Here is a 24,859-nt window from a genome sequence, read left to right on the forward strand (position 1 = left end):
TATTGTCATTACTAGAGTCAGGGTAGAGAGGCAGCAGAATTATTCTGGGATGCCCTTTTGTGACAGTGCTGTATTGTGTGTAGCAAAAACAATGTTTAAATAGATGAAGGCTATATCTTAAAATCTATGATTTCCAACTTTCAGAGAAATGAGATAAAAAACCGAAATCTGAGTTTATAAATTTGTATTTGACACTAATTTTTTTAAAAAGCATATGATATTTTTTTTTCTATTTATTTTTCCAGGATCAGCTGGTATTAAATGTTGATGCATTAAGGGCTGAAAACGACCAAGTGAGGCTCAGAGCCACATCACTTCATCACAGGTACCAGCAGTAGTTTGGTTTTTTCCTATTTTCGTTAAGGTTACTATGCTAAATACAATCTTGTATATTATGAATGAAAATATTTCAGTCATAGCTATAAATTCATTTTTACAGAGCATATAAAATAATTTTTATACTGCTTAAAAACAACTGGCAGTGGTAGGACAAGAGAAATCCTTTGGGTGACTTTTTTTTGTTTCTTTCTCCCTTTGAAAAGATGAAATGTTTGTTTTGTGTTGCAGCAGAGCAGATTTCAGATTCCCTGTGCCATCCTCCTCTGTGGGGGACAGTCACACAGACTCCTATAGCACCTCCTCCGTGCTGAGGCGGCCCCAGAAGGGGCGTCTGGCTGCTCTCAGGGACGAGCCTTCAAAGGTGAGGAGGGAAAATACAAATAACAAAACAGATTTGTTCAGTGCATGAGGCTAATCAGGTCCAAGGAGGTTTTAGAACTGGGAGGACCTATCAATAAGCTCCTGGGTTTTATAGATCCTGTGTTACCAACTCATGAACAGCTGCTGGTCCTTTTAATTGTTAGCAAATAGTTGCAAGGTTATGGTTTGGAGCTCCTATTTTGTTTTTCTGGGTTTTTTTAAATTTTGATAAGCCTGTAAAGTGCAATTTGAAGCAGTCCTACTTTTGTGTCTATATACTCTAACACATTACTGTTCTGTAAGCAATTTCCATTTCCTTTCAGGACACATGAGCACTCATTACATAAAACTGACTCCATAGTTCCCATGGAACTGATAGCAAAATTCTACTGTAATTAAAAGCATGTATTGTCAAAATACGTGGTGGTATAATTTACTCAATGAGCCTGTTCTGCATCTTGCAGTTAAACGAAATTTAAAGCTTCCTACATTATAGCCTTTTTTTTTTTTAATTTCTCTAAACATTGCTGTCTTGGTGGATGTGTTCAGCATGTAAGTGGACTTACATAAATTATTTTAAACATCTTGATAAGCAGTAGAGAGGTCATATTTTTCCCCATTTGAGCTTGGATTTATTTCTTAATGGATTCTTGTAGGTTCAGACCCTCAATGAGCAGGATTGGGAGCGGGCCCAGCAAGCCAGTGTGTTGGCGAACGTGGCACAAGCATTTGAGAGTGATGTGGACGTGTCTGACGTGGAGGATGACAGGGAGACCATTTTCAGCTCAGTTGATCTGCTGTCACCAAGTGGTCAGGCTGATGCTCAGACATTGGCCATCATGCTGCAGGAACAGTTGGATGCAATCAACAAAGAGATCAGGTATGGCCTGTCTGCTGTGGAGTTTTTGATAAAAACATGCTAGAAAATGGTAATTTTCCCACGTTTTTCTGCTAAGTGCCACTTTGTTGGAATGCCACGTTCCTGTGAGGCTCTTTTTCCCTCAGACTGATCCAGGAGGAGAAGGAGAACACGGAGCAGCGCGCAGAGGAGATCGAGAGCCGCGTGGGCAGCGGCAGCCTGGAGGCGCACGGCCGGTTCCGCTCGCTGGGCTCCATCGCCCCCGCGCTCGGCGGGGCCCTGGCCGGCTCCTCCCCGCCCGGCAGCGGCCGCTCCACGCCCCGGCGCATCCCGCACAGCCCCGCCAGGGAGGTGGACAGGCTGGGCATCATGACCCTGGTGGGTACCCACGGCCCACGCTCTCGGAAGAGCGTTCCTGTTCTCTAGGAAACGGGTTGTGCGGTTGCCCCTTCCTCTCCTGCTTACTCAGCTGTATTTTTCCTTTCTCTAGGTTTTTCTACTGCTTCCTTTCAACTTCTATAAAAAGTGTAAGATACATAATGATTAGGAAAAACGTTCAGAGCTCAAGTCTATTATTTGGTCAACATCTCATGCCTAAGTATTTATTCCTTCTGTTGTTACGGTCTTTCTTCAGACTCCTCTTTCTAGAAGAAATAATGTTTTCTTTTCAACAACTTTCTCCATCTGCTTTAAACCTTACTTTTAGCAGTCCACTATTCCTGTAAACACTCAGCTAAAAAGTGATTTGCGTATTAATCTTGAAGATTGGGGTGGTATCACTGCTGTTTGAATATTAATGAGTGCTAGTGTCTTGTTTTAGGCCATTAAAGACTAATAGTTAAAATAAATATCTGTTAGACCTTGTATGTGATAAAGTAGTATAGTCTTAAGAGTTCAGAGAGTAGAGAAAGATGTTTTCCTTCTTTTGACATTCCTATGACTGCTGAAGAAAATTAATCCTTCTAGGAGCTGCTTTATGCATGTAAACACATCTGTAAAATTAAGATACAAATTTCCCCCTTTCTTGTTTTTACATAAAATAAACATTTTTACATTTTAAATAAAATGGACAGTTAGAACAAAGTATTTCAGCTAAGTAGTTTTGCTGGCTTTTAAAAATTAATATGCACATACACCAAAAAGTATTTTTTCATAAAAGAGAATAATTTTGCCTTCTTTACATTAAAATAAAAATCATTGTACTAGCTCTAGCCATATATCCAGGGGCAAGCAGTCTTCTGACAAAAAGCTGTCAAAATTCAGATTGTGGAGTGCCCTATCTTCTAGCATTTCACAATAATTAGTTAAGCTAAATACTTCTCATGCAGAAAACCATATACAAATTTAAGTAGCTCTTTTCCCCAAAACTAGCTCAGGAGAACGTGTCTTGTCTGAAATCCAGTGCAATTGAAGAAAAATGAAGTATAATTAAGTTCACTTTAGATCCTAATTGTGCATTGAAGTAGCTTGATCTGGTGTTTGTAGCTGTATTTGATGGGTTTTGTACCCGGCAACTGATCTGTGAAAGCTTGAAATCGAGAATTAGAGAACAAGAGATTTCTAGAAACTTTAGGAAGAGCTATCATGAGTTCTGCTGTGACTTCCAGCATTTTAATAGAGAGTTGCATTAGGTTTTGATTATATAGGCAAATTAGCTTAAAGCCAGTGGTTATGCAGCTCAGTCAGTTGAAAGCCCCTCATGATTAAAAAGCATCAGCATGATAACTGGTGAAGCTTACAGCTCTCTTGAGCAGTCCTTGTGGGCAGTTCATTCCATGTGGTGAACATGTTCATTTTTATGCTCATCAGATTTAATGGATGAAAGATCCAATAATGGTAAAATGTGTCTGCAGTGCTTTGTCAAGAACTTGAGGAGGAACTAGATCATCTTTAAAGGTCCCTTCTATGGTTCAGTGAACTTATGATTTATTAATGTAGTACTCTACAGTCAGATTGAACAAAACTTTCCATATTAATGCTGCAAAATTTACATGTATTCTAAGTAAAAAACAATTAAAAGTTGTCCTTTGTGGGAGGGAAAAAACATCCCTCCCCCCTGTCCCACTTCAAAGGGGACCAACTTTATTTTTGGTTGCAGGCTTTTTAAATAATGAGAGCTATTAAACAAATCATCTAAATTTAACTTTTGTCAGCATCGGTCTGAATAAGCTGTTTGTGTAACTCTTGCTCTGTGCGCTGGCAGAGGTGAGCACTCCCTGGGGAGTGAGGTACAGTGGTTGGAGGATAAAATAAAAGTGGTGGTGAATTCCTGCTCAAACATTGCAGCACTGGAAAGCTGTCAGAAGAACAGAATCCTGTTACTGTATAGAAATGGGCTATTGTTGGCACTCTTTGACACTTTTGAAGTCTTGCCTGCTTTTGTGCAGCGTAGGAAACCGCTGCAGGAATCCCTGGGTTGTGAGGAGGGATGAGTGCAGATGATTTATTAAGGCTCCCCTGGCTGACCTGGAGGTTCAAAGCAGGTCTCGCCTTTTCAAAGCAACACCTTGCACCCCCATACACTTTATTGGGGTTTTTTGCTGCACATATTTTGTGCTAATTTGCTGATGGTCCCAACACACTCAAACATCTCTGGTACTTTGGTAGATAACCAACTCTAAGTGTTTATTTTTTGCTTCCTTTTCCTCACTTCAGGGAAACATTTAAGTAATCTGTGATTTAAGGAGTACTTCATACCCAGTATCTCTCTGTGCCATTGTTGTAATTGTTGTTTATATTCTCCCTAAGTTTTTTTGTCTGTAGTAGTTGTCTTAGTCTGTGCTACAGTTTACAATAAATACAGCTTTTCCAAATTTCTTTTCTTTGCATGCATCTGTCAGCCTAGTGATTTAAGGAAACACCGTAGAAAGGTAAAAATCTTTAGTTTATTTCATGGTGTGTCCCTTCATCTCCTTCCCTGTCCCCAAACTCATTACTGGATAACAGGAACAAGAAGCATTTGCAGGGTAGCTCTGTAGCAAAACAAGATTATGGTTTATCATTTTAGCCTAAGTGTGGGTTTGTTTTGAGGGTTTTTGTTTGTTTGCCTGTTTTTGCTGGTGTGGAGGACTGTTGTGCTGCTTTCTGTTTGCAACCACTGCTATGCAGTCTTCATGCATCAGTGCTGAATTTTAAAAGCTGTCAGTGTACACACAAATAAGTTATTCTTTCTGTTACTCAAACTTTTGTAGCCACAGGTGTGTAGAAACTGACTTTGCAGAGTCAATTATCTTGCTAATAATTCTTTCCACAGGTCTCTAGTTTTTCTGTCTTTGCACTTGCTTGAACTGGGGACAGGTATATTCATTTTATGGTGCTGAAGGCATTACTTTAGTTCTTAGCCCTATTAATGAATAAAAGATAAGTGCTACTTTCTCATTTTAGTAGCTAAGACTGATTTTAATAGTTTGTCACTGAAGGTAACAAGAAATCCAGAAAGAAATCAAGCAAAAAATAGGCAACTGCAGGATGGCAAGGGCAAGAGTGGTCTTTTAACACTAAAATAAGATTCTTCCTTTCGCTATTTTGTGTAGTGTTGGTATTGCCTTCATGTTTTGGCATTGCCCCTGAAGTTTTCCTTCATTTTCCATCAGTCTCCAGCTTCCAGAGAAGAGGTACGAGATGACAAAACCACCATAAAATGTGAGACATCACCACCTTCTTCACCTCGGTCCTTGCGTCTGGACAGAGTCCAGAAAGGAGCTCTGCACACAGTGAGCCACGAAGATATCAGGGACATTAGGAAGTAAGTAGCTGGGAATCACTCAGACCTACCAGGAATTCAGTGTTCCACGGCATCAGAGTAAAACCCCAAACTGCAGAGCTGTTCAGCCTGTAGGATTTTAGTCTGAGTGTTAAAGTGTTTCTCAAAAGTCAGGAGTGTGAACACATAAATGGGTGACTGTTACAATAAACATTAGGAATGTAATTGCTAATGCTTAGAAATGGCTTCATGGGAATGCTTTTGCTACTCAAAGTCTGCATTAAGTTTTCTTCATGGTTGGGATATGAAAAATGTAACTCTTAACTCTTTAAGTTGTTATTTAGCTATAAATTGAGAAATACCTTGCAAAATTGCCATCACTTTGACAGCTACTCTTTTCAAAGTACCTAAGTATCTGAGATGGATTCCACTCAAGTATTTTGAACTTTGTCTGCCCCTTTCAGCCAGGAACTTGTGCCATCAACATTTCTTTTTATAATTCATAAAATTAAATGAAATTAAGTGTCATTAGTAAGTTACTGAACTTCAATTAACTTGCTCAGAACCCTGAACTTATCTCTGTTGAATTTGTTGTACATGGGCTCCTTGATGACTTTTTTTTGGTACAGTTCAACAGGATCACAAGACGGCCAAACAAGTAATCCTAGTAGCAGTAACAGCAGCCAAGATTCCCTTCACAAAGCCCCCAAAAAGAAGGGGATCAAATCCTCCATTGGCCGCCTGTTTGGCAAGAAGGAAAAGGGACGACCTGGGCAAGGAAGCAAGGAAGCTCTAGGACAAGGTTGGTTTGCTTTTTCTTACACAGTGAGAGAGATGGCCTTGGGGCTTTGGTTTTACACATTCCTGATCAGTAATATTACAAAGGATTAATTTGAGAGTGACTTAAGTTTGGGGTTTTTTGTAGGTGGCCTGGGAGAAGCAGATGGTTCCTCTCAGGATGCATTAGGCCTCAGCAAACTTGGAGGTCAGGCAGAGAAAAACAGGAAAATGCAGAAAAAGTAAGTTATCAAATACTTTTAATCTTGTGTTATTCATGTGTTGTTTTGTTTAAAAATGCTGTGGTTTTATTTTTTAGTTTGGTTTTGGGATATTTTTGCCTAATATGGTGCTATAGCTAATAAGCCTCTGTAGATTTTTTTTTTACTATTTTTCCAGAACATTAATAGCAGCATAGGTCATGGTAAATTTGAAAGGAATTTAAGCTGAAAACTTAAAATTGGACTGCTGTAATAAAGAAATTGGGAGATAGAAGTGGACTCTTATCAAATTCCCCCTAAATTTATTATATTTCATACCTACTTTGGGAGGTATTAAATGTAATAAATTATAAATACCTTTAATTCTAATGGGAGATTTCCCAAAGTTGTCCTTGGGCGTTCTTTGCTCCAGAGTGTGGAGGAATTGACAGAAGGGAAGCACGAGATGCTGTGTACAGACATCCCTCCCTGTGTATGAATCTGCTGGCTCCTTTCTCTGTCCCTTTGAGTTGCAGCTGCTGGCAGCTTTTCTCTTCACAAATTTTTTCACTTCTGTTTAAGATTGTCTGCTGAAAGCTTTTTCTTTGCACACCATATTGCCCTGGTTTGTTCAAATTTTTTTTTAATCATTTGTGACTATTCCTTTTTTTATGGCACCTTGTATGCAGTTACCGTTTCCTAGTCATGAGAATTTTTTCACTCTGTCCCAGAAAATCTTTAGTTTACTGCTCACCTTTGGAGTGTCTGTTTTCATGCTTTGTTGTTTCCAGTCTTGGAACAGATGAAACAAAGACTAATCATAGGTGAAAAAGAGATATTGCTACTAGTAGAAATCCTGACTTGATGCTTATATGAGAATACAGGAAACGCTCATATTTATATCAGTAGGATCAGGCATTCCTTGCATTTTTTCCCCCAGTGCTGAGCCATATACCTTAAACTTCTGCTGCTTCTGTTCTGTTCAGCTGTCAAAAAACTGATGAAGATCAGACTTCCCTTGCCTTCTGAAGACAGACAGTAAATGTTGAAAATAAAGGGTGCTAATTTTCCCTTTGAGAGGGATTTCCTGCAGTACCTAAGTTCTTTTAACTAATAAGAATAATGCCTGGTGGCTGCTAATAAAAACCAGCAGCGTGTTGGTTTGAAAAGTCAGAATGGAATGTGGGTTTGTTTGGATAACAGAAAGCTCAGCTGTTTTTCTTCAGACTGCTGCTCTGAAGGCAATCATATATTATTATGATCTGGTATTTTCCCTTTTCTACAGTGCTTTAAATCATACCACATCTTGGTTGAATAAAATTCTTTTAGTCTGCTCATATCTAAGGAGTGGTAAGGGCTGTTCTTTGAGCAATATAGGTATTTCTCAATACCAGCCACAAGTTTCATTCTTAAGTGAAACAATCCATACTGTCTTGCTTTAAGAAATGCAAGAAGTGCAGTTGCAGATAAGTCATGGCTTTTCTTGTAAACATTCTGCTTTTCAAAAATGTGCTGGTATTACTTAAAGTATAATTTATGGCTGCATGTTGCAGCTTGCTTAAAAGGCAGCTGTCTCTATTAAACAAATGAAAACTTTCCATTTGGAATTGCCTTCCCTAGCTCTTCCACAGCCCATTTAGGTACTGGAGGGGGCTTTAAGGTCTCCCTGGAACCTTCTGTTCTCTACCACTCAATGAAATAAAAACAATCTGGATCTATCATTTGAAAAATCCCAAGTAAGATGCTGTCATGCTATTGTTCAGAATCTGAGGGGTGTTCTGAACATGGGAAGCAATATTATCACAAGGGGTCAAAGATCCCTTGCTGCCTTGATGAGATGCTCCTCATCAAGAAGAAAAAGTGGTAGAGCTGCTCTGAATTGCTTTTCACTCTGATATTGGAGGAGGGTGGGTTAAAACAAATTCTGACTGTTTGCTTACAAAACCTTGTATTCAGCAAAAAGAATTCCAGCTACCTGAATGCTTGGAACAACAACAGCTCATTCTATTTATAGCTGTCTCTAATCCCTATTTGTTCATTTATCTTTCTGATTTCTGCTTGCATATGCACAAACAGGCTGAGGGCAGCGTTCAGTGTCTGCTAACAAAAACCTATTTATAGTTACAGAATTATATTACAGTACACATTATTTGTCTGGTATTGTATACCTTTGAGTTCAGTTTAATCCTAGTTTTATACCTGTCTTTCATAATTTTATTTTCCTTTTGTTTACCATTTGATGTGGTAGTGCAAAATCAGGGTAAGTTTGTATTTATTTTTATTAGGATTGTTGTGTAAGTATGATAAAACTCATTTGGATTTTTTAGCAATATATTAAAGCCTCTATCCTTTCTTCGAAAAAGTCTGATCATGAGAGGAAATACTAGATTCAAAAGAATATATTATGAAAATGTGTTGCTGAAATAAATCCAGTGTCACCTAGTTCAGTGTGAAAGCTAGTTTGGTGTCTTGTCTTAATTTGCATGGTGTGAGCTTTTATAGTGGGAATATTAAACCCTCTTAGATTAGTTTTGTAATCTCGGATTTGAAAGTTGTTTAGCAATAGTAGGTATTTGTGTTTCCAAGGTAGATGTATTTCTGTAAGTGTTGTTTGCTGTTTACTAAACCTAAGTGGTTTATAGTGCTGTGTTCATCTCCTGTGTGAGCTGTGGTCGTGACAGTGTTTGCCACAACTGTGGTTGTGCTTTTCTGGCTGTGGCACCACCAACTTAGTACTGTATTCATCAAAAAGGAAGGCAACCCTAAATTTAAGATAACTCTCACACACAAAACACTTACTGCATCCCTGAACTCAGTCTAGAGTAAGGATATTAACTTTCCTCTGATGCTCTGCCTATTTCCATCTCATGTTTTACAACTGTTGCTTCTCAGTTTTTACACCCTGAAGCTCTGTCACTTCCATCAGTATCACTCTCTTCCCCACACTGCAGTGTTTACTGTTTTCTGAACTTCTTCCAAATCAATCCTCTTCAGTTCCATCCAAGAAGTCTGGGATACAGCATTCCCCTCTGGCTACGAGCTCTGCATGTATCCATTCCCTAATCCAGTGACCAAGTGATCCAGGCTGCTTTATTTTCCTTGTGGGGTGAGCATGTGCTCTCCTGCCAAGAGCCCTTCTGAGCACAGATACTTCACACGGTCTCCGGAGGGTCCTGTGCACTCTCTGCTGCATCAGGCACCACCTGCAGCTTTGACATCATTTCTCAATCCCTGTGACCACAGCTTTTGTCCTCCCCAGCTGCTGTGAGATGCCTCTGGAATGTGTCTAACAACAAGCCTTCCCCTCTTGCAGCAGCATGTTTGGGCTCCTGTTCCAAGGGAAGCTCAGCCAGGTTTTTTATTAAGTCTCCAGACGTCTCTCCCTTGGTTTCGTCACCTAGGAGTTATTCCAGTAGCCAGCTACTCTATTGGCACTCTTTCATCCTTCACAGGGCCAGGTTTGTACCAGCTGTTAACACTGCAGACACCACTGCAATATTTTTTTCCTCACAAAGATTCTGGATTTTGCACCTATTTCCGAACTGCTATAATGGTTGGGCTTTGAGACTCGGTTGGCCTGGCAGTTGTGATCTCTCAGGGATCTGATCACATTTTACTGGAATGCAATGAGTGTCTTGGTGGAGTTTGAAGGGAATAGTGGGAAAAGAGAAGTTCTCTGCTATAGGAAAAGACCATCAATACATCATTTGCAGATGAAACAGCAGCTGCTTCTGAATTCTTCCTATGAGCTGTTTTGTGCCTGGGCTACATCTTGAGCTTTGGGGTTAAGGATTTCCTTTGCAAGCAAGTTTTTTATCTCTTACTGCACATGAACAAATTCTGCAATTAATTTTCCGCTTCATGGTTGCTTTCCTCTTTTGATCCATTCAATAATTTCTGCATAAAGTCATCTCATAAACATTTTTTCTTTGTTTGTGTCTATTTTTATGTGTTTTCCTCCATCACACAATTATTTTCTTCCTACATTACCGCTATGAGTTTCAAGTTGGCATCATAACCTCTCCTTACATTTTTGATGTATTCCTTGTATTCTACTCAAAGGATTCACTGTTTCACAGTTACCATGAAGTATACAATGAGACTTAGAGAATAAGCAGAAATTACAGATATCCTCTGAATTCCACACAATACAACCACCAAAAAGGGAGGCATAGACACCAATTTGGAAGCTGAAGTACTTGGAAAAAACTTTGTGTTCCTTTCTGGCAAATACAGTATTAAGCACTTTATTGTGTTCTTACCAAACAGTGTTTCATATGATCTTATTAATTTATTTTTCTAATTTTTAAATCTTTAAACAACAAAGAGAAGCAGAACTAAGTGTGTTCAGGGCTAATTAATTGTGGAATGAATGTAATGTGTTCCACAGTAGCAGGGAAATAGCTGATCCTTTATTCCAAATTCAAAAATATATGTGTCTTTTTGAAATGTACAAATATGTCTAAGCTTCTACAGTCTGTTTTGGTAGTGAATTCAGCTGCTGACTGCTGAACACTGTTCCACCTTAATGGATGGAACCCAAAATGGTACCTAGAATGATTATTTGTAACCAGTTGTCTGGCAGTGCTTTCCTTCCTCCCCCTTTCCCATTCCTGGGAAGCACATTTAATTAGCACAAATTACTGGGAGGTTCTTCCAGAGCAATAGGAATTCATTGGTGTGCAGATGGAGAAGTGCTATCTATTGATAAAGCCGTTGCGAGTATATTATTGCTTCATTATTGCTTTTTAATATTTAGTTACCTACCAATATAACATGAGGGTCCCAGATATGTCTAAAAGAGCTGAATGCTGCATTTCCATTTTGTAGGAGTAGCAAAACAGCTCCTTGTCTGTCAGTAATCACTTTTCAAGGTGCCTTGTGTATTTTAATACCTATAACTTCTAAAACTGTTACCATCTTACATCTATCCAGTGAGACAGTTCAAAAGGGAAGGAGAATTTATTTGATTGAAATAGTGAGAAAATGGTAAATACATAATGTAGGGTCTTGACTCTGTAGTATTGCTGCATATCTTAATTCTACACTTGCAGGCATAAATGAAGAACCGTAAAATCAGTCTAATTAGGTGCAGTTGTTTTTTCAGATTTTCAAAGGAGAATGAGTTGAGATTTAACCATATAGAACTGGCTTTCAAAGGCAGTGTAGAAATGCTTTTTTTAGGCTTTCTCCATGTTTTCAGCCAGGCATATCCAAGTAGCATCGCATGCTTATACCCACAGTGCTAGTTTTTGTCCTTTGGTTTATTAAACATTTTTTGGCAGCTATTTATAGGGACCTTGTGAGCTTCCATTGTCTCTGGGAGCTGAATTGTCAGTATGAAACTTCAGGCACTTCTGTTTCAGCACAGCAAAGGAAATGGTGTCATCAGGGGAGATGAAAGCTGAGTTTCAGTACACAGACTGTCAGGATAGAATTGCCAAACACAGCTCTGGTTGTGTGAAGCTGTGCCAGACGTTCTGACAGGTTGATGTTCACCAGTGAAATGGTCACTGTCCCAGTGTCCAGCCCTGACAGCATGATGGACAGGCGTGTCTGATGTGCTCATGTGTGGCCACAGGTTTCAAATCTGCACACGCTGAAGAGAAATGACTGCTTTGGTTCAGCTTTGCTGGGCAGAAAACTGAGCAGCTGAGAATCTGATTGCCAAATAAGCCTGACATCTTCACTTTGGGCTGGGAGTGTCAGTCGTGGCTTCAGAAACTGGGTTCTGAAAGGCAAGATCCACATCTCTGCTGCTCTCAGATTTCCTGCCCAGCTCAGCTTTCATCCCTACATAGTCCCTGTACATGTGCTGTACCTGCCTGAAGAGGTGTGTCATATTAGGCTGGCTGAGAAAGGAATAAGTTAATTATTGGAAAGAAGATAGTGAAGTGAGTGCAGTGCTGGAATTGTAATATCCATTATGACTAGTGACTGTTTCTGTAATTGTAGGCACGAGTTGCTGGAGGAAGCTAGAAGACAAGGTTTGCCTTTTGCACAGTGGGATGGGCCCACTGTGGTGGTGTGGCTGGAGGTGAGTGGTCGTCCCAAAATGAATGAAAAGCCCCCTAAAAGAACAGACTTGTAAAGACTCTGTGCGTTTGGAGGCAGGAATGTTTTCCATATCCTGTTGACTTCCTTCTCTGTGTTCCAGCTGTGGGTGGGGATGCCAGCCTGGTACGTGGCTGCCTGCCGAGCCAATGTGAAAAGCGGTGCTATCATGTCAGCCCTGTCTGACACGGAAATCCAGCGGGAAATCGGCATCAGCAATCCCCTGCACAGGCTCAAGCTCCGCCTGGCCATCCAGGAAATCATGTCCCTGACCAGCCCCTCTGCCCCTCCCACCTCAAGGACGGTAAGGAAACTTACTTGTGCAGCAATAAACACCTAGAATTTCCCCACATTTGACTGTAAACTTAGAGCTGAACTTCTATTAAGAATTTCTGGAAAGGAACACATTATTTAAATACAGGCTGTTCCTTTCTTTCATGGAAATTGACTAAAGGAATAACTGCATTTTTTTTTCTCAAGGAATAGAGAAGTTTATTTCAGTCTTAAGTATGTAATCCAAAGTATTTAAAGTATGTGTTATTAGTCTCATCTTTTGGCCTCCAGAGAGTTTAAGATACAGATGAAATCTACAAGTATGTATGGAAATTTGTAGGATAGTTGGAGGCTCTTTTAATGCAGCTGTAAAGCCGTTTTCTCCAAATAATTCAGAACTCATGATCTAGGCAGCACCTGTCTCTCTCCAGTAAATTTAGGCACTTAGCAAGAATTTTCTCTTACGAGTCTCTCTGCCCTGCAGTCTAAAGTTATTCCTGGGGTTATGTGCTAGACTACAAATGTATTTTTCGGATTAGAGCAGACTGAGTGTTTACCTGTTAATTAAATCCTGTCAGCTGTTTCTGCTGCTCAGTTTTGTTAATATCTGTGAAGGCAGTTGATCCCTGTGAGTAGGCTTTTATTGCATGCCATGACTGTCAGTAGCTGTACCTGACTTAGAGACCATTGCTTTGCCCATGCCTGCTCCTTACATGTACCGATTGCTTATCTGTTCTGCAACCTCTCCTCTTTGTTACTGCTTTCCTTTCACTGGATGGGATTGATTCCCTGTGGGCTCATGTTAGACCACGGGAAATGTCTGGGTAACACATGAAGAGATGGAAAATCTTACAGCCACACAACAAACGGTTAGTTTACAGTGTTGCCACTTCTCTTCCTTAGAGTGCTTTTCCCACTTCTTGAACATTTGAATCAAGTATCTTTTGGTCTTTTTTTTTCCTTTTTTTTTCCTGGTGTTTTTTGTTTTCTTCAAATTAATGCACTAAAATTCTGGATCATTGTTTCTTCTAACTATTCACCTTGCAATCTGCATCTTGATAGCTTTTTTTCCCAGAAGGGAGGAAGAAAAAAATCAATGTTAATAAGATTGTAAACAAAACTCTAATCTGTAAAATGGAGCTCTGACTTGATTGACAAATAGACAAATTGAATTATTGGTGCAGAAATTTCTTCTCTCCAGAAAACTTAATCAATAGATGGGGTTTGCAACTTCTCATACAAAAATAAGTGCCTTGTGTATAATTTTTTACATTGCATGATGCTTGGTTTATCTAGATTTTTTTGGTATGCAGTAGATTTAGAGTCTTGCAGTGCACCATTAACTTTGACCTCCTTACTAAACTTAACCACTAATATGTGTGTGTTCTTTTGCTTTCCTAACCACCTAACAGGAAGATGAGGAGGGAAGCTGGGCTCAGGTTGGAAACTTTATCTCATATTACAGACTGTATGTAAACTGTCACAATCATTAGAGCATGAAAGAATCTGTTTTTCCTTTAGGCCAGCATCTTTTAATGATTCTGGGTGTGACCTGGGGACTGGGAGAGGGGGAAACTGCAGCCATATCGCTCTACAATGCACACTTGGGAAATACATGTGATTTAAATATTTTAATGTTTTGGTGGGGGATGGCTCTCTGAGGAAGCCAGAATTCCAAGAGGAGTATGTCTCTGTGTAGAAAGTCCCTGTCCAACCCAGCCACCATCCCAGGTGTGCCACAAGATACCCTGGGCCTGGATGGTTAAGTAGATTTCTATGCACTAATCCTGTAATCCCCCTTGATTAATTGTTTTGCCTTAAAGTGGTGGCCAATCCTAATTGTATTCTCAGGCATTGATGTAGCTGAGTATTTATACAGGGATAGAAACAAAACTTGGGATTTACCCATGATCCATATCTTTGGACAGTGTGGGCTCTTCTTTCTTGGCTGCCCTCCAGCTTAAAGCTTGTTTAAGTCCCATTAACTACATCTCAGCTACTCATTTGTTGATTGTCAGTGATAACAAGTCCAGAGTAAGGAGCTCTTTCACTCTTCCACCTTCTGATGGTTTAGAGAGGTGCATTTCCTTGTGGCCTTGCTCCTTTCTGGAAGGTGCTTCCTTTAGAGGAGAAAAAAAGCTTTTGCATTTTAACAGAAAAATATGAATTATGCTTTTGAAAAAAGGAACTTCTGGGTTTTCTTGCCCAAGGAGTGATTAGATGTATGATGACAAACTCTTTATAGATGTTTTCTCTAAAAAAATGCCTGGCAATTTGTAGATCAAAACTGTAAATGAGAAAAGTCTCTTTAGGGATAAGGACTAGCATTTAGAATGGCTTGTTCTTCAGTAGCAGGGTTTTATCAGTTTCTGAAAACATCTAACTGTATATAAAAAGACCTGCAGTTATTTTTCTGGTATCTTTTCTTTATAAAGTCACATGAAAAATAAGATGCCCCCCAGTTTTCAAGACAGAGTATTTACAACATCTCAACACAATGAAATTCTATGGCTTTTGCTATCCAACCATGTAGATTAGTCTTTCTGTAAAATTTTATTAGCTCTTGAATATTTTGTCATGCTATTTCTTGATATAAATAGAGGCAGTTTTACTTGATGATGTGAATATCTGAACTTGCTTTTCTCCATGAGGGTGACTTCTTTGGAAAACACACACGTAGTATTCTGATGTGCTTATTTTGACACATTAAGAATCAAATAAGCAATTTCTTTAAACTATGCTGTCTAAAACAGCTTTTCTTTTCTCATTTCAATAAGCTTGTCCCTTAATTTTTTCTCAAATCAGACATTAGCCTATGGTGACATGAACCACGAGTGGATTGGCAATGAGTGGCTGCCGAGCCTGGGGCTCCCTCAGTACCGCAGCTACTTCATGGAATGTCTGGTGGATGCTCGGATGCTGGATCACTTAACTAAAAAAGACCTGCGTGGGCAGCTGAAAATGGTGGACAGCTTTCACAGGTAAGGAGGCTGAAGCTGGAGACCTCACCCACAGTTAAGTGTTTCCATTATCTCTAAATATTTTTTCTGATTCTTTTCCTCTGGTCCAAACAGGAACAGTTTTCAGTGTGGAATTATGTGCCTCCGAAGACTGAATTACGATCGAAAAGAACTGGAAAGAAAAAGAGAAGAAAGCCAGGATGAAATTAAGGGTTAGTGCTTTGTCTTCACCTCAGTCTGATTTTGCCATGTTTTCACTGATCAGCCTCAAAGATTCATTAACAAAGAAAAGGCTTTAGAGGATGAAACTATTTATAAAATATCAAGTGTTAAATGGACAAGGCGTGTCTGGATGTAGCCCTGAACACTGAATGATAAAACACATCATGAAATCATTCACTTATGCTACAAATGTAAACATTTTTGAAACTCGTACTGCTCTGTAATTTGAATCTAAATGTTTTAGGAGAATGAGAGTTAAGAACATGTTGGGGGAGGGGTGTCCTTATTTTCTTTTTTTCCCTCTGTTCTGACATAACTTTACATCTACATAATTTTATTGTCGCTTGTGGCTGGTAACTTTTATTGCCCAGCAGTTGATGAAAATATATCCACGTGACTTAGGTGTTTATATTTCCCAGATTCATGATGATTCTTGTACAAGAGACCAGGAGTAAGAGAAAGTAGGGTGGGAATTCATAGTTTTCCAAGATTTCCCATAGTAATTTTGTTCCGTGCCTAATATCAGAAGTATTATCTGATATCTGAGTCTAAAAACTTGCTTAGAAGGTTCTGTGCCTGCTTTCCCTTTCCTTTTAAAGCATTGATACCTTTTGGTGGTTAACTTGCTAATTGTGCCTGAGATCATTCCCAGGAGTCACAACTAACTGGCAGAAACCAAGCCAGGGTTGTGGCTGGTGGGTTGTTTTTCACCTCCCAAATGGAATGGGTGCATCTCTTGCATCTAGGGAATTTCTCCTTGGAATATTTAAGTTATGGTGTGAAATGTCTTCCAGCAGACTTCTAATATGTTACTTTCCACTTCACTCCAATCATCCAGTACATGACTGTGGATGATTTGGTTCAGAGAAGTGGTGTTGTAATGAGTCTGGCACTGTGTTTTTGCCTCCCTAGATGTCCTGGTGTGGAGCAACGAGAGGATGATCCGCTGGGTGGTGTCCATCGGCCTTAAGGAATATGCGAATAACCTGCTCGAGAGTGGCGTTCACGGCGCACTTGTGGCCTTAGATGAATCCTTTGATTACAATGCATTAGCTCTCCTGCTGCAAATCCCCACTCAAAACACACAGGTAACCAAGGACGAGGCACTTTAGGCCTCCTAGGAAGGTTATAAATGGATGCAAAGTTGTCCATTGTCACACAAGACAAAAACTTAAAATCATGCTTTTCTAATGGTTTTCTAGTTGTTAATAACAATTCTCATTGGTAAATTTGCTTGAGAAAAAAATTGAGTATTTTCCTCACAGTCCATCTTCACAACAGTACTCCTAATTTTTGTTGTTTGCTAGTTTTTACTCTGAAATAATTAGGTTTGTGGCAGAGTCATGAACTTTCATATCACAACTAGAGGAGAGCTGTAAAGTTTTCCTTAAATTTTTAATAAGTTACAAATTAAATTTTAACTTTTCAAGTACTGACCTTTCAAGTATGAAGTATGTTTATTAATCTGATAAGAAAGCACTAAGCAGGTTGGGTCCTATTAAGTTTTTTAAATCATTATGGGTTACTAATTACTAATCTTTTGGAATTAACTTCCATTTCTTTCGTACCACAAACTTCAGGCTCGTGCTGTTCTGGAGAGGGAATTCAATAACCTCCTTGCTATGGGCACTGACAGAAGACTTGATGAAGTAAGTTACTTGAGTTGTTAACCCATTTTATGGTCCTTGAAACTTTATCAGAACTCCTCAGTGAAAGAATTTAGCCTGAACCTCTTCAAGCTTTTGACAGAATAGTGACAGAAACTTTAACTTGAACTCCTTGTCTCTGAGGGTTTCTAAATACAGCAGGGTATTTTGGTAAGATGACTTTGAATATGAAAGTGTTGGGAAGATTTGCCAGTTTGGTTTTCTAGTTCATGTGGTTAATGTCTAATAGCAGTACTTTGGGCTGAATCCTCTTTACCTAAAATACGGGAAAATTAGTGACCAGCATTGCAATGAACAAGCTGTGATAGAGAAAGGCACTTTAGGATAAAGACCAGTATTTCAAAGAGCTTTTAGTGTTTTTTAAGAAATCTCATGTTAATTTTGATTCATACTGGTGCAGAAGACCAACCAGAGGTGTTTACAGATGAAAGTAATTTCTGTTGGGCAGCCTGTGATATTATTGTACAAACTACATCGAAATGAGTGTAAAACTCTCTAAGTGTGAGGCTGTTCTGTGCACCCACAGCACAGAGGAGAGTGTTCCATCTTTAATCTTGTAGTTTGCTCAGTGGATAGATTCAAGCTGGTGTTACTTCCCCAGGAGAGCCTTAATTAACTCCATGCTGCCTCATCTTTGGTGCTGGTGGGATTTGATGTGGTAGCACATGTAGGCAAAAGTGTTCCAGATTGAGGCTGAAGTGACAAAATCCTTCTGTGGTTAACCAGCTCAGGAAACCAGTCTCAAAAACATTGGTGCTGGGATGAGGAAGAGGACGGGAAGGGGAAGCTCCTGACAGCTCTGTTCCCATGTGCATCTCTACCAAGGTTTTAACAACCCATCAGAAAGCATTGATGGTTTTCTGAAGTATTTTCCTTGGAGATTTCAAACTGCACAAGGAGCTTTAAGGGAACAGATGTTTGCTCTGTTCTAGTGGCACAGGGCAGTTTGATCATGAAGATCTCTTCAAATAATGTAGACGCTTATCTTCTAATTGTACAAGGGAATAAATCGGAGGTAAAACAGCATTCAAAGGATTGAACTGGTTCTAAATGGGAAGCTGACAAGTGGAGCTGCCCAGTGGGTATATTTGCATTGACAGAATACTTTCTCTACCAAAGATGTTTTTGGAAGTGGAACTTAAACTGTATTTAGTAAGTGTAGCATTATATTTCTGAGGTGGGAATATTGCTTGAAAGATGCAGGTATATTAATGGGGGAAGCAAAATGCACATGGGTAATTAAATTACATTTACCCAAGTGCTTAAGGAAAACCCTGCTTGGCAATGCAGTATTTAATACACTTACTTTTTATTTCTTCACAATTACCTTCTTCAGTGGTAATACATTTACTTAAGTTTGTCAGTAATCCTTTTAATGTCAGTAACAATCCCATACTTTTTGCACTGCTAATGTTGTTTGTCAATATGACAGGATGATGATAAGAGCTTTAGGAGAGCACCTTCGTGGAGAAAGAAGTTCAGACCAAAGGACATAAGAGGTTTAGCTGCTGGATCAGCAGAGACTCTTCCTGCAAATTTCAGAGTTACAGCCTCAATGTCTTCACCCTCTATGCAGCCAAAGAAGATGCAGATTGATGGTATTGATTTTGTATAATTTTAAGCATGATGTGCTTTTTTTGCCCGAGATTCCAGGGGAATTAAGTCCAAATGACCTTTTTGCTGCATAAAAGCCTCTGCCTTGTGCATGGTTGTATTTATAACACTGTGTTTAACCATAGGGTGCTTTGTCATTTCAGGAAGCTGTACTAGACGTGGAGTTTCTTTTTTACATCACTGGAGTAACTAAATGAGAATCAAAGCTAGAAATAAATGTAATGTGGGAAAGTAAAATGACAGCTTAGTAGGAGTCTTTTAATCACATGATGCATAATTTCTGATTAGCAGCAATTAGACCAATATGAACCCCACTTTTGAAATGCAATAAAATGCGTTCAAAAATTATGTGAGTAAACCCCCTCAGATAATTTTGAGATGAGTAAAATTTCAGTAACAGGTGCATTACGCTCCCTGCAGTGGTCACTTCACTTTTGACCATACTTGAAATCACCGTTTTATTCATTGCTTTGTACTTAATGATCTTTGGGTGTATGTGTGCACACACAGATATGAGTTTAAAAACACCAAACCAACAAAAGCAGACCCCAGAAATCCCACCTGGAAGTGGAGGTTGATCACCTGTCACATGAGGGATCTTGACTGTTTAAAAACCGCATCTGTAGTAACATAAGAATAAACTTTGACTTGAATTTAGTTTACAAAAAACATATAGAAACAAATATGAAATGTTTTTTATTGGAACAGACAGCTTGAGAATACAATCTGTTGGAGTTGCTTCAGGTTCTGAAAACTCTTATTTATTCATAAAGCTCAAAAAAACAATTTTTGCATCTGATTCTACTCTCAGTAAGCTCTTCTAAATTTTAGATACTGTCACTAGCACAAAATGTTTACCACAATTCATATGGAAAATTCTGTAAATGAAAGTAAGTTAAGTCTTTACCATGTAAAATCACTTTTCTTTTTGAAATATTTACAAACTACATAAAGTAGTAAATAACTTAGAAAATCACCTTTGCCGTTTCTCTGTGCTAGTTGACATGCAGATCTTTTTTTAGAATTATTTTTGTTAGCTCCTGGAACAAGTGGTTAATATACAAACTGTAAAATAAATTCTGTTTTTCTAACTTGTAACCTTAGAGTTGGGTGAGTACCAAAGCTGTAATCACCATTGCTGTGGAGGGGTTTTTTTTTTGTTTGTTTGTTTTGAAAACTAACATGCATGCTGTGTTCTGCATGTCTTCCCATGCTTCTTGGAATAGGCAGTGTATCAGGAACACAAAGATTGGATTCTGCTACAGTAAGGACCTACTCCTGTTAAAGCCTTCTCCTGGTGAGTAAAGCGGATAGGAATAACACTGAAGCAGCTATTTATGAAATAAAACAGCAGGGATTTTCTTACAGTGGTTTTACACACTTAGAAAATAGTCCAGGTTTTCAGGGTAGGTCATTATATTGGAAATCCTGAGTTTATTTCCTGCAATAAGACTGAGTGTTGAAATACTGGGTTTTGTTAGCACTGTGTTCCTGTGAGGTTTTTAAAACAGCTTCAAAAAAGGACCTGTGCTGAACAGCACTGTAGAAAGTGTTGCAATCAAAGGCTGGATGAAGCACAGCTAGTGGAAGTGGGGCGGGGTGGGGGGAAGAGAATAAATTAGGGGTGAGAAGAAAATAATCCAGTGTGTGACACTGCAGCTCAGATTGTTGATCTCCATAAGTCTTTTCTTGGTCAGAGTTGTCCCACTAAAGCATGCTTCAGTACTGAATTGTTACAGGGATAATTGCAATTTCCCAGTTCCTGGACACTGCATGCCACTGTGATTGCTTGGTCTGGCTGCTTGGATTTAGCTACCTGCAGCCTCAATTTGGGGAGCAGTGCTGCTGATAAAGAACAGCTTGATGTGTTGTAACACAAAATCCATGTATTCTGGCTTGTGAAAGAGCTGTAGTCCTGTGATCCTCCAGGATCTGGAATGTTTCTGCAGCAGCCTCTGCTGTATTTTCTCATGATTTAAAAAAATCAACTCGGTGGATCTTTCCCCCTCACTGATATCTTTGATGGACTGTAAATTGCCTGTCTTCTTTGCTTGCAGCTTCTTTCTTCTTACTGGTAGCATCCCTTCCAACTCATGTATTTGCTTCCTCAAATTCAGAACCTTTTTGCATGTATGAGTTGAGTTCTTACATGTGGAATGCTGAGTGAGGAAGCTCCTGCACGTAGCAGCTCAGACCACATGAGCATGTCAGTTCATAATCTCAGGGGCTCTCTTTAAAATATTTTTAGTTGCAAGAAACTGAAATTTTAAGTGTCTCCCCCAGATTCTCCTCCCTAGTTCAGGATTTTCTGTAGTCAGATGACATGGGATGGAAATCCTCAGGGCAGAAACATTTGCCCTCATTGCTTTATTTGCATTGCAGCTGGAGATTGCAGGAAGCAATAAAATGATATCCAGCATGGCATGGCAGTAATTCAGTGCATCACTGCTGCACTGCTGAGCTGTTTGTGACAATCTTGGAATGCAGTGGTGGTTAAAACCTGCTAATGGAATCTTCTGTGTTTTTTTTCTTTTTGTGTGTTGTTTTTGTTTGTTGTTTTTGCAGTTTACCCACACTATTTCTACCGGTGATATGCAGCATTTTGAACATTTGGAACCCTTAACCTGTTAATACTTGTTAAATGGACACTTTGAGATATTTTATTACAGAGTTTTTAATTAGCAAATAAATTCATGAGTACTATAGAGAAAATATTTTAGAATCTAAATGTTTCTTATATTTATGTGACTTGTCATTTATATAGTTACTTACTTTTTCCATTTCTATTCAGTCTACAAATCAAATCATTGCTGATTTTTTCATTCTAATTTTAGTCTTTCCAACTGAATGTACTGTAATGCTTGTATGTATATGTCCCTATGAGCAATATAGGGTTTTTGTAAATTATGCAGTAATTGTAATTATCATTGTTTTTTAATAATGAAACTGAAGGTGAAAAGGATTTTAATACCTTTGTAAAAGTATCATGACACCAAGCAGTATATATTTTGTCTTTTGGAGCTCTTAGCTTAGATCTGAAAACAAGTCCAGCTTTTTTTCAGGTGAGCCTTTGTTGACGTAGGACGGACGGTACACGAGTGTTGTTGTTCTCAGAGCTGTACCTTTCCACACAGAGGATGTGTCAAGTAGTGGCAATTTGTCTTTATTTAAATTAGAACTGGTTTGAAAAGCTGGGAGGAACTCCTAACCCTGTGGGACGCGTTGTAGGAGCGATTGCCTCAGTCCTAACACCCTTCTGCTGTGTTTGTGTAGCGACTCTTCGCAGTGACTGAAAACAAGCCATAAACCGAGGACTGTTTTTATTTTTGCTTTTCCTTCCCTGAGGAAGATAGACTTCGTAATGATTCCTGGTCGTGAGCCACAGGCCACAGAGAGGTTTTTTTTGTCCTAGACCTTTTTGCTTGAAAACACTTGGTGGAAAGATGCTGGTGGAACCAGTTTTAATGGACCAATCCTAAAGCACTGCAGCCTCCTGTCAAATGATTACTGAAAGATGAAGGTACAATGGGCTGAAAACTAAAGCAGTGCATCTTCTAATAAAGGCCTTACTTTTCTTATGTAAGTCATCCTATGTGTTTTGTAAACTTGTTCTAAAGACTTGTCTGGACTTTAATTTGGATGGTTGTAGCCATTTTGGACTGTATGAGTAGAAAATGTATCTGACACTTGTAAATGGCATATTAAAAAGCCAGCAAGAATCTGTTCAGATGGTGCATTATTTATTATGCAACAATATATATAGCATGTCTTTTTTCTTTTGTTTTCCACATTTAACTTGCTTGTAAAACTGAAATTCATTGTTACTGTTCTGTTTTTCTATTAATCTTTTGTGTATTTTCAGATTATGTAACAATATGTACAGTCTACTTTTGAACTGTTTTTATCACAGTATTATTTATTGCTTTCAATAAAGTACTGATGCATTTTCCACTGCCAGTAAAACACTATGGAAAAGCTAAGATCTAATTGTATGCAGGCAGACACTTTTGCAGTGAGTGGATATTGTCAATAAAGCATCTTAATCATTGTTTGCTGCCCTGTAGATCTGGTTTCAAATGATGACCTTTCTCCAGTAGCAAAAATATTCCATTAGATGTGACATTTTCTTTGGAATTGTTCAAGTTCACATGCATTAATATCAGTTTTCTGGAAAAAAATTGCTTTATTGCCTACTTCTACTTATCGTTAAAGCTATGATTTGCTTTTTAAAATAATAAACCAGACCTGACACACAGCTTCAGTGTATTCTGGTCCACATGGTGAAGATGGAAATGCTGTCCTAGACAGCAGCAACAGTTGCTTTGGTAATAAAATGAAATCATGGCCATAGTGATATTTGGGGAGAAACATAGGAGTTGAGGGAACCAGTGCAAAATGGGGTCACATAGGGCTGTTCATGTCAATTTTAATATATTTGTCAACCATTTCATTGAGTAGAAGGCAGAGGGATAAAGTTGCAGATTAATGAAAGGAGTAGTGAAGCATATTTCATCATGTCCTCCAGATCAACAGCAGGATCTGGAACGCCTGGAGAAACACTGCCATGGATGCTCTAAACCTTGTCCAGTGATGCATCTCTGTTTGTCTGGCTTGTCTGTACGCGTTGCTGTCTGTTCATTTGCAGTCTCTTTTATATTCTTAAAGAATCTATCTTTCTAGAAAAAAAACCCTAAAATGGAACTGCAGAAGGAAATCCTGACTCACTGCTCAGCTAAACTTTGCTGTTTAGAGAAACCTTGCCTAGGCGTTGCTGGTCACTGATGTGAGTGATAGTAGATGTTCAAAGTCATGTATTGTTGCTTCTCAAAAGTGAAACCAATGCGGGATAGACTTGTAAAATGTGAACAGAAAATGCGTTTATTATTTTGAGGCTGTAAACCCTTAACTGTTATGGAACAATGGAACTGACATGAGAGGTAGAATAAATGAGTGAAATGGCGAAAGCTTTCACAAACTGGCAAAACTGTGTGTACTGACTTCCTTCTGAGTTACACAGCAGAGCTGTGCCAGAGAGATCCAGAAAAACGTGTCTTGCTCAATTGTAATAACTCCCACACACCCTGCTGAAAGAAAACTGTGCACGTGGAAAAGGCACCTGGGTCTCTTACAGTGATCTTTAGATAATGCTTGATTAAATACAACACTTTGTAAATTGTAAAATGTCTTTAAAGGCTTCATTTGGAAAGAGGGCTGTAAAAATTAAACTGTGCATCCTGTCTGCGTGCTTCAGAATTATCTGAGTGAATTTAAACTTGCAATTTTTGCATGCTTAAAGGACAGGGACTCTCAAAACAGATGTTTTAACTCTGTGTTTTAAACTGCTGTAGCAGTGTCTTGTCTTGCAGACAGTAGTGATTTATCATGCCAAGATTTGGAGAACAGGTAAATTAGTTCAAAGCAGAATTTATTTTTGGAGCTTGGTTGAGAGGGAGGAGCAGCAAAATTAATTCTCAGGTAAATACCAATTGACACTATATGTTTGGGAGTGATACTTTTAAAAGAAACTAAAGAGTCACTTTGCCTTTAAAAGGAAAGTTTTTCACTTCCCACTGTCAGGGTTGTAGCTTTGGTGCACATTTTGTTAATTTCATTGTTTGTTAATAGTAGGGGACTTGGGAGGGAAGGGGCAATTGTAGTTAACTGAGGTAGCAGTGCCTTTTGGTTTTATAGGAGATGTTGGAACAGATGGGTGAAAAGTGATATATAAATGTGGTTGGTATTTCCACCTGTGCATGGAGGGACAGGTGAAGACTCCAAAAAGACACAGAAGAGAAAGTAGTAATGCCTAAAGGACTGAGGTTCTCTGCACG

The 24,859-nt window shown here is 39.0% G+C and overlaps 1 protein-coding gene across 16 annotated transcripts in view; it reads left to right on the plus strand.

Moving 5' to 3' along the window:
- The window catches only part of PPFIA1 (PTPRF interacting protein alpha 1), a 53,061-nt gene extending 29,049 nt beyond the window's left edge, over positions 1-24,012 (plus strand). For 2 of the 16 annotated variants that reach the window (XM_068194227.1, XM_068194235.1), the window contains 19 exons: positions 246-325; positions 568-700; positions 1,356-1,579; positions 1,705-1,936; positions 4,399-4,428; positions 5,152-5,303; positions 5,891-6,063; positions 6,187-6,280; positions 12,194-12,275; positions 12,396-12,596; positions 13,372-13,434; positions 13,978-14,004; positions 15,371-15,546; positions 15,640-15,737; positions 16,660-16,835; positions 17,328-17,396; positions 18,847-19,012; positions 20,255-20,325; positions 21,594-24,012. In XM_068194227.1, coding sequence (XP_068050328.1) covers positions 246-325; positions 568-700; positions 1,356-1,579; positions 1,705-1,936; positions 4,399-4,428; positions 5,152-5,303; positions 5,891-6,063; positions 6,187-6,280; positions 12,194-12,275; positions 12,396-12,596; positions 13,372-13,434; positions 13,978-14,004; positions 15,371-15,546; positions 15,640-15,737; positions 16,660-16,835; positions 17,328-17,396; positions 18,847-19,012; positions 20,255-20,313 — 2,235 coding nt within the window. In that variant the 3' untranslated portion in view covers positions 20,314-20,325; positions 21,594-24,012. Of the gene's footprint in view, positions 1-245; positions 326-567; positions 701-1,355; positions 1,580-1,704; positions 1,937-4,398; positions 4,429-5,151; positions 5,304-5,890; positions 6,064-6,186; positions 6,281-12,193; positions 12,276-12,395; positions 12,597-13,371; positions 13,435-13,977; positions 14,005-15,370; positions 15,547-15,639; positions 15,738-16,659; positions 16,836-17,327; positions 17,397-18,846; positions 19,013-20,254; positions 20,326-21,410 lie in introns of all 16 variants that reach the window. The other 14 variants (XM_068194230.1, XM_068194242.1, XM_068194234.1 and 11 more) reach the window with 10 other exon arrangements.
- The last annotated feature ends 847 nt before the right edge of the window (positions 24,013-24,859 follow it).

The sequence above is a fragment of the Anomalospiza imberbis genome, chromosome 6, assembly GCF_031753505.1.
Source record: "Anomalospiza imberbis isolate Cuckoo-Finch-1a 21T00152 chromosome 6, ASM3175350v1, whole genome shotgun sequence".
In the NCBI taxonomy this organism is placed as follows: Eukaryota; Metazoa; Chordata; class Aves; order Passeriformes; family Viduidae; genus Anomalospiza; species Anomalospiza imberbis.